This window comes from Taudactylus pleione, unplaced genomic scaffold (assembly GCF_031769625.1).
Source record: "Taudactylus pleione unplaced genomic scaffold, aTauple2 ptg000162l, whole genome shotgun sequence".
Taxonomy (NCBI): domain Eukaryota; kingdom Metazoa; phylum Chordata; class Amphibia; order Anura; family Myobatrachidae; genus Taudactylus; species Taudactylus pleione.
In genome coordinates, this window is record NW_028284564.1 from 7,848,948 (window position 1) to 7,859,073 (window position 10,126).

General features: G+C 46.0%; 1 protein-coding gene across 1 annotated transcript in view; it reads right to left on the reverse strand.

Annotated features, from left to right (window-relative positions):
- Positions 1-1,831, reverse strand: part of ALDH7A1 (aldehyde dehydrogenase 7 family member A1) — a 66,206-nt gene extending 64,375 nt beyond the window's left edge. The window contains exon 1 of the mRNA XM_088475107.1: positions 1,485-1,831. Within this exon, the coding sequence (XP_088331233.1) occupies positions 1,485-1,679 (195 nt within the window). The 5' untranslated portion in view covers positions 1,680-1,831. The remainder of the gene's footprint in view (positions 1-1,484) is intronic.
- Between the last annotated feature and the right edge of the window lie 8,295 nt (positions 1,832-10,126).

Consider the following 10,126-nt stretch of genomic DNA (forward strand, 5'->3'; position numbering starts at 1 on the left):
GGGGGGTTCGGGTGTCAGCGATGTTGATTTGGTTGCCGGTCTGCGCGCGGATTACACTGGCAGGCAGTCATGGAGAGACAGCTCCGCCGGTTGCGTGGCAGTCAGAGCTCACAGACCGGCAGCGAATCAACAGTGGAGGCACCTGATTGGCTGCAAGTCAGCGAGCTCCAATTGGCTCGCTTCCGGCGTGAGATTCAAATTGTGCTGGCGCTGTCTGTCCATGCCAGCCAGTGCGCCAAATGTAATTAGCTGACCCCAAATCCACACCTGCTGGCTGCTGATGGCACACAGGGGGAGAAGAGAGGCTGCTGAAGGGACACAGGGAGGTGAGCATAATATGAAAGGGGCAGTGTGGAATGTGTTATATGGGGCACCTGTCAAAGTTCAAAGTGAGGCAAAAACCTAATCCTGGTCGAAGTACACTAACATGCCAAATTTGGTGGTGCTCGGTCCAAAACTCTGGCCGTGAATAAAGGACAAACAGACAGACATACAGACTTTCTCATTTATTATATTAGAGAAGTTTCCAGCACACACTGTTTAGGGGCAGATGCATAAATGTACAGGACACATGAAAAGAGCCCCCATAAGAACCAATGCTCTCAGAAGAGTCATTATATAACCCAGATTCATGTGCATGATGACTAATTGGCTTAGTAAAGATTGGCACCAATTAGTTCTCACTGTAATGGGCAACTCAACGGATTCATAACAGCTCCTATCCCTTGGTTTTATGTTAGGACATAACATGAAAATGGTAGAAAAATGTGGACCCTGGGATATTTTTGGGTATTTACAGATGTACAACTTAAGATCAGTATATACCACACAATAAATTTCATTTTCAGCAAACTAGTGCTGGACCAGACTGTACCAGTGATGCGTCATCATAACAATGAGTCACATCTGCAGAATAAACACCCAGCTTCCATATTATTATCTGTAATTCTCTTATTTGGCCAAATAAATGAAAATTACGGCTACAATATTTGATTTTAAAATAACATTCTGGATAATGAGATTAGGATTAATAAATGTTTAAAAAGAACAAATCTGATGACTAGCTAATATGTCATCGGTTATGTAGATGTGCATTGTCCACATAATAGGCACCAGAAAAATCACCGTACAGCAATATCTCATCCTGGGACAGTTCCTGTGGTGGCTTAGTGGACTGGACTTAATAATACACATTGCATGAGTTTCTCAGGGACTTCAAGTCCAGACAGCAAAGTTGCCATTGTCAGTGACATGCATCCCAGAGGACAACCTGCAGCAAGCTGTAAGCAGGGACGTGACCATAATTAGTTAAAAAATCTACATAATTCTGAACATCAAGCTGTTATACGAAATAAGAAATGGTAATCATGCACTGTTCCTGTATGCCAGGCTGTGCTGCACTGAAGGGAACGTACGTGTACTTTAGGCATCGACCCAAAATCATTTAAGTTTAGTAGGAGGCACAGACAGGGCAGTACACATACCTCTCCTCTGCCTCCCCAGGCTCCATTGTACACACCATCGTTCTCCTCCTTCAAGCCCAGGTCTTTAAGCCATGAATACTGTGGCTGGTTAATTAACAGAGAAGACATAGCTACAGCCTGTCTACAGCAGGAAGTGAGGATTTTCCTCCTCCTCAGCAGAAACTGTCTGGATAGAGGGAAGGTTAGCTGCAGCATGGTGAGCTCGGCCTGGGGGATGCAGCTGGCTGGTGAGAGGGCAGTTAAGAGGCAGATCCACCTCCAGCTTCCACAGCGTGTGATTGGTGGGACAGGTTCAGCCCACACAGCTGCTGTCACGGCACAGACAACTCAGCTCACGAGGCCCAGGCTTACTGCCACCTGCTGCATGCTGGCTGCGTTACTCGCTGACAGCCGTCTGTATATGACTATAGCCCATCGCCTTGTTGTCAGTGTTGTAAACATACGGATACGGTACCATGTGATGTGAGGAGGGTGTTACATGCTACTAGACTAGTGACACTGCTATACGTCAGCTACTAAGATTTAGACGATCTGATTGGCTACAGGAGCAGGAGGTAAATAAAAAAGAGGTTCGGCTAAGGTTTCATCTTTGGAGGAAGGAGGAATTTAGTTATTATAGCGGAAGGTTATGCCTTTGTTTCCATACAAAATATGAGATCCAGCATATAGGGGCAGATAGGTTTATGTATCGAGCTGTGAAAAGCGTGGCCAAGTGGAGAAGTTGCCAATAGCAACCAATCATCTATCTTATTTTATAGACTACTTGAAAAATGCTACTTCAAAGCTGATTGGTTGCTATGGGCAACTTCTCTACTGGTCCACTGCTCCACGCTTTTCACTGCTTGATACATTAGGGTCTATTCATTATCGGGGTCCGAACGGACCCCAATAATTCACATTCTAACTCGCCGTGGACGACGGAGCAATTCATCATTGCTCCGGCGCAGAGACAGCTGATCCGGAAATCTGCTGTCCCCGCGAGCGGCTTCATTGCTCCGAAAGGAACAGTGAATCTTTTCAATGCTCCTTTCTGAGCAGTGACACTAGTGCACATGTGTGACCTACAAGTCACAAGAGCCCTGACGTCCGGCAGAAGGAGCCGGACAGGGGCGGAAGGATCCCTCTTTGCTACCCGGGACTCCTTCCCATAGGAAAGGAGCGGGTAGTTGGAGCAATCTCCATGTGAAGATGGCGAAGATGAATTAAGATGAATTCTGGGCCCGATTCAGACCTGCTCGCGAGCGCTCACAAGCGGGTCGATGGTGGCCCAGTGCGCATGCGTACGACGGAGCCGGCTCCATCGTGCGCATGCGCGATGACCCGGACATCGACGGGCAAACCGTCGCTCTGGGTCTCGTACCAAAGGGGGCGTGCTGTCGATGTTGAGTGACAGCACGCCCCCTTTGGTGGGCGTGGCTGCCCAGACGGAGGCGTTCCCATGGGAATGCCTACCGTCTGGGGCCGGCCCCACTGACATCACAAGTGATGTCAGTGGGAGTGCTTTCAGCTCTGTTTGAGCCGAAAGCACTCCAGGGCTTGCGGCAACGAGACCCTACCATAAGTTTCTCGTCGCAAGCCCATCTTCCTGGCCGCTCGCTATAGCTGTGGGTGGTCACACACATCTATACGAGCGGCCAGGAGGCTGCTCTAAAAATCAAGAAGGACGGCCCTGATTCAGAGCGAGCGCTCTGTCAGAGCGTCCGGCTCTGAATCAGGGCCTCTGTCCTCATACTAGTGTATGGGGACAGCGGACCATTCCGCAAGAGGAAGGTAAGCAGGAGATATCTGTGATACTAGTGTATGGGGACAGCGGGCCATTCCGCCAGAGGAAGGTAAGCAGGAGATATCTGTGATACTAGTGTATGGGGACAGCGGGCCATTCCGCCAGAGGAAGGTAAGCAGGAGATATCTGTGATACTAGTGTATGGGGACAGCGGGCCATTCCGCCAGAGGAAGGTAAGCAGGAGATATCTGTGATACTAGTGTATGGGGACAGCGGGCTATTCCGCCAGAGGAAGGTAAGCAGGAGATATCTGTGATACTAGTGTATGGGGACAGCGGGCCATTCCGCCAGAGGAAGGTAAGCAGGAGATATATGTGATACTAGTGTATGGGGACAGCGGGCCATTCCGCCAGAGGAAGGTAAGCAGGAGACATCTGTGATACTAGTGTATGGGGACAGCGGGCCATTCCGCCAGAGGAAGGTAAGCAGGAGATATCTGATACTAGTGTATGGGGACAGCGGGCCATTCTGCAAGAGGAAGGTAAGCAGGAGATATCTGTGATACTAGTGTATGGGGACAGCGGGCCATTCCGCCAGAGGAAGGTAAGCAGGAGATATCTGTGATACTAGTGTATGGGGACAGCGGGCCATTCCGCCAGAGGAAGGTAAGCAGGAGATATCTGTGATACTAGTGCATGGGGACAGCGGGCCATTCTGCAAGAGGAAGGTAAGCAGGAGATATCTGTGATACTAGTGTATGGGGACAGCGGGCCATTCCGCCAGAGGAAGGTAAGCAGGAGATATCTGTGATATCTCCTACCTTACCTTCTTAATGAATGGCCCGATAACTGAACTTCTACAATTGCAGGTGAAAATGTTCATTTACACCTGCTTTTGTAGAAATTAAGTGATGATGAATAGGCCCCATAAACCCTAAATTAGACACAAATTGCTGTCGACATTGCACATTGTTCTGCCCAAGGCTAATGCGAGCAGAATCAGCTTCTGTATTTAACATGAGGAAGCTACCGGAATGGGTTAATTGAATCTGCCCCAGCATAAACATAGTTTTTTGGTGCCGTGTGCCAGAAAGAGCATTGGTGCCCGCCCCTTATAGTAAATAGGGACAGTGCACGCCGCAGGCGTGGCCATACTATAGTACCCCCAATTCACATTACACCACACCAGGGGCGTATTTACAGAGGGGGGGCCATGTTCACTCACCATCCGGGGCCCCCTCCTCTCTCCGGCGGCTGCAGCATACTGACAGATTCAGTAGACCCCGGGCACTACTCTGTGCCCAGAGTCTACTACGCATGCGCAGGACACTGGGAACATGGCTCGGCAGCCATTTTCCCAGCGATTTCCCTACTGCGCATGTGCAGAACGCCAGGAAAGTCGAGGCGTTCTGTGTAGCGCATCTCCAGCCGACGTGGAACTTCGGAGAGGTAAGTATTAGGAAGTTTGGGTGGAGGGTGGGCGGTGTGGCCCCCCTGGACCCAGGGGCCCGTAAGCCCCGCACACACTGCACCCATTATAGATATGCACCTGCACCACACAGTAGTGCCCCTTATTCACATTACACTACATAGTATTATACACATTATGCTATACAGTAGTAATGCCCCTCACACATTATGTGCACACAGTTATTAACCTACACATTATGCCCACGGTAGTAATGCTTCATACACACAGGGGTGTATCTGTAATGGGTGCAGGGCGTGAGGGGCACACGGGCCCCCCGGTCCAGGGGAGCCCACACCGCACACCCACCACCCATAGGTAATTATACTTACCTCCGCCGATTCCCGAAGTGCTGCTCCGCAGCGCCGGACCGGTGCTGTAGAGCAGCAAACATGCACTGGGAAAATGGCTGCGGGACAGTAGGCGCGGGCGCCATTTTCCCAGAGACCCGTGCATGCGCTGTAGATTCTGGCATGAAGCAAGAATCTACAGCGCTGATTGCCGCTGAGCCGCCGTCAGAGAGGAGGGGGCCCAAACGGAGGCTGAACACGGGCCTCCTCCTCTCTTAAAATGCCCCGGCATATACATTATGCCATACAGTAGAAATCCCCCCCTTACACATTATTCAACCGCCTTACACATTACCCATCCGCCTCCTCCTTGATGGGGCTCTCTCCCATATGCAGTCAGCATTCACCTGGTCAATAATACTCGAAAGCCTATGAATTGTGGTGTGAATGTAATCACTAGGCGCTACCTTTGAAACTGATGGACAAGTCTTGAAAATAAATCACTTAAAATTACATATATACCACTCCTATGTGGTTATAATTAGCATGTCAATGAACCGACCAGTGTCATAGATATCAAAACATGCACATTTTATTATAATAAAGACAATGGTAAAATAAATGAATAAAACTTTGCCAGGGTGGCTGCTTTACCAGATAATCGGTTTAAACGGGCATTGGTGTTAGTGTTTTGAAGACAGGTGGTCCGGATCACCTTAGTCCTCTCTGCCACTGCTTTAGCCGTCCTGGTCCACAGTCCCCTTTTTCCTCCTAGTTTCCAACGAGTTTCGGGACTCCCTTGTCCCTTTTTCAAGGCATGGAGGCTCCATTCTAAAATGTGGCTTTTAATAGCCTGATTGTTTGTCACTTCCTGTTCCTGTCTGGCCGGAAACAGGAAGTTGTGGTCCGTCAAGTTTCTACATCCTGTTTGTGAAAAAACTCATATGGTAGCTAAACGTATTAAAGTCCCAATGAGGTATATCCTCTGCTAACTCAATCCATCCTCTCAGAAGAAACCAACGATGTTGTTATAGCATGGCCCGTCCGTGACTGGAAATGACGTCACTTTGTAGTTCTACTTTCACCAGAAGTGATGTCATTCTGTAGTTTTAGAAAAAAAAATGTATTTATTTTTATTTTTTTTTCTCCTTCTTTTCCCTTTTCCCTCCTTTCTTTTTTTTCTTTCCTTTTTCCTTCCTTTCTCCTTTCCTTTCCCTTTCCTTACCCCTTTTTCCCCTTCTTTCCTCTCTCTCCTCTTTCCACGGTTTCTTTTTAGTCTCAGGACTTCTCTATGATGATAACTTCTGAAATAAATAATGTACACACAAAAAATCTTCCAATGAGTAGTAAATTTCTAAATGGGTTATAAAGGACTGTACTAAGTGCATTACTGAGAATATTTAAAAGCAATCATAAAATGCACTACAGATGATATTTAAAATTATTAACGGAGAGAAAAATGATTGCACATCGAATTGCTTTTCAGAAGAAAAGATGTATATTTCCCATAAATAGATAAATTGTATATTTCACATAAAAATATAAAATATACATAAATGAATAGATACAATAAAAACTTGGAAACAGTGTACTAGAACAATTAAAAGGGTATTGGACCTGTATTTTATGAAAAATTAAGATTATTTGAATATATTCATTACTTAATATTTATATGAGAAAAGAATACACAGTAGAAATCCCTGTAAAATCTTGAGCCGGATTGTGCGTAAACAAAGTATTTGTCATTGGGACCCTTACCACAGCCCAATGTTATCATATCACTCCTGAGGTGCCAGTAACCAATATGAGCTTCATAGAAATATTTTATGTCATTCAGAATACAAGGCCTTTAGTGCTTTGTGAGTGTCATGAAATGAACATAACATTTTTGTGTTTATTTTAATTTCTTGTTTGTTTTGATAAGATTTAGGGCCGCATTCAATTAGCGGTGAAAACGGACGTTTTTCGCCGTTTTATTTTCACCAAAAAAACAGGTGAAAAAAAACGCAATTGGCGATCAAAAACTGGAGATAAGTTTTCTTCATCCCAGACCAGGCGAAAAAAAATGCAAAATCCCTATTTTTGGCTAAAAAATGTGGGGATTTCTTTCAGAACCCTTTGGACACCCCCTAATGATAAATTATCCCCAAAAAATCATAAGTTGCGCATTTTGGCGAAAAACTACAGCGCAAATTTGGGGTAAAAAATAAAAAATCATTGAAAATGGTTTTAATGTATTGGGTCTGATCTTTCAGGGGACGATATGGATGTGTGAAGTATTTTAAACATCGCACGCGGTCACAGCAGGCATTTTTCTACGGTTTTTAAAATTGCGTTTGTACGACACGAAAATATACTTGCATCCTTTTTAACATATCCCCAATTTACGTGGAAAAAAATTGCTTCCTATCATTTTCAAAGTTTTTTTTATTTTTTTTCACCCAAAATTGCGCGGTCGTTTCTCGCCAAAGTGCGCAACTTATTACATTTTTTTGACTAATTTATCATTTGGGGGGGGTGTCCAAAGGGTTCTGAAAGAAATCCCCACATTTTTAGCCAATATAAGGGATTTTGCATTTTATTTCACCTGGTCTGGGATGGAGAAAACTTATCTCCAGTGTTTGTTCGCCAATTGCATTTTCGCCTGTTTGTTGGTGAAAATATCGCCGTTTTTGGCCTATGGCGAAAAAAAAAAGACTCCCTGATTCAGAGCGAGCGCTCTGTCAGAGCATCCGGCTCTGAATCAGGGCCTAAGACCACATTCCTGATTCTGTAGTAGCAGATATAGGGCCTAATTCAGACCCGCTTGCGAGCACATAGCACTCGCAAGCGGGTCGATGTTTGGCCCCTGCGCATACGCCGCCTCCGGCGTATGCATGCATGAGCCCCAGCGAGCGACTCAAGTTCGGTCTCTCCGGGGCTCGGTACAAGACAGGACGGCTGTCGATGGTGAGTAACAGCTCGCCCCGTTTTGTAGGCTCGTCCCATTTTGTAGGCTGCACAAACGCAGGCATTCCCTTAGGAACGCCTGGCGTTTGTGGGCGGCCCTACTGACATTACTCGTGATGTCAGTAGTGGACTTCCTGCTCTATTAGAGACCCTCCCGCAGGGTCTCGACGCAAGCCCAATGGTCGCGATAATCGCGACCATCGCCAGGCCGCTCGCACTAGCTGTGGGTGGTCACACACAGCTTTGCGAGCGGCCTGGAGGGCCAAAACTAGAAGAAAAAAAATGCCCTGATCCAGATCGAGCGCTCGCAAACAGAGAGCTCCTCTGAATCAGGCCCATAGACTCGTATTTAAGAAGAGTTTATTACCTTTGTATGTTATTGTTGTTATTACCTTTCTTACATACAAATAGAATGTTTCCAACCAATTCTTGATCGTATATCAGAAGCATCCATCCATTTTCTTAATTTCTCCATAAACATCCTCATTTTTATTATCATCAAATTTCACACCTTTCCCCATGCTCTATACTGTATATAGCATAGCTTTTATATTTTTAGCCTCCCAACTACTGCATTATTTTCTCTTACCCGCTATGGTATCATTACTTTGCTAGACCTCACTGCCTTTTAACCTTCTAAGAGCCTCCATTATGAAAAAAACAAAGCCCACATCAAACAAAATCAATTTTAAAATATATTTATTACGAGTTTTTAGCACAAGGAAAACAACACTTTATTTTTACTCTGCATTGTAAAATAAATTAGTGCCCAAGATTAGCCGGAGGCTCTTACAAGCTTGTCCTATAAGAGGACCAAGATGGTGGAAGCCTCATGACTCACAAAGATTCATCCTTCAGCACTCAGGAGAGGAAAAACCCCCTGTGGAGGAAGCCTCTGGGACCCATGGTTTGAAGGACTGCCCGTCCCTCTGGGCACTAGGAGGCTATGCAGAGTTATATTTCCAAATGTAGTTAAAATATGAACATTTGACACTGAAATAGAGTATACATTTCACCAAGTTAATAAATTATATTGGCTGACGTCATTAATATAGCTCCTGTCCACATCTCCTGACATTACTTAATTTATATTCCTCACAAAGCTGCGCAATTTGCTGAAGAGGATGGTCATCCCTTTTTGGTAAAATACGAGTGGATTTTTCGTTAGTACCACAGTGATACAAAATGAAACATTCCGCCAGTATTTGCCTTCGTTGTTAAATAGGGACCAGTGAATACAGGCCAAAGTATGAGATGTTAAACTCATACTTGCCGACATTTTGGCTGCCTCCTCCAGGATGAGGCAGCCAGGTGGGCGTGGCTCGGTAGAGGTGGCCAGGGCTCGGTAGAGGTGGGCGGGTCTGGGGGCGGAAGGAGACAGTGATCGATTGAGGAGTGTGGCGATGTGATCGCCGGCTTTGTGGAGCAGGCAGTGGACCCACTATGGTGCAATCCAATGCACATTGCATCGTCGGATGTCTGTGCTGCCCAATTCACTGGGGAAGTGGGTGGCTGGGTTGCCCCAGCCCCCCGGGAGACTTGCACACTTTTCTGGGTGGCCAGGAGCACCACCTGATTTTCGGGAGACTTGGCAAGTATGGTTTACCTGCTTGTGTGAATGCGCTTTTAGATTATTGGGATAGCCTAGTATAAGCAGAAAGGGGACAACACCACCATTCGCACATCTGTCTCGTGGATCCCATCCAGCCACGGCGGCCAGCTTGCTATCTTATGCTAATGCATACTTCCCAACTTTTAAGATTTATCAGGAGGGACATTTTGCATGGAGTCTGGTGAAAAACGGGGCAGAACATCGCGGCACCCCCCGTTTGCGTCACTGTGGGGGGGCATGCTCAGCACTCTCCGAGATGCTGAGCAGTCCCCAGTGTCGAAACCAAATAATTGGGTAAGACAGAATCTGTTTGGCAATGAGGAAAACCTGCACGACGCCATCTTGTGAATGGCAGCAAGACTCCATTTTAGAAAAGAAAGCTTACACAAGCGACATTTGGTCAAAAATACATAGTACACAATCCACAGTGCAAAATTGATAAAAGTAGCAATTTTGCTACTCACAATGCAAAGTTGCTAAAAAGTAACACGAACAGCTTTTTAATAATCTTCCCCAACACATACCGACAGTTTTCAGCACACATAAAAATGACTTCCCAACATGATAAAATCTCACAGCACTATTTTGTAAAAAAAAATAG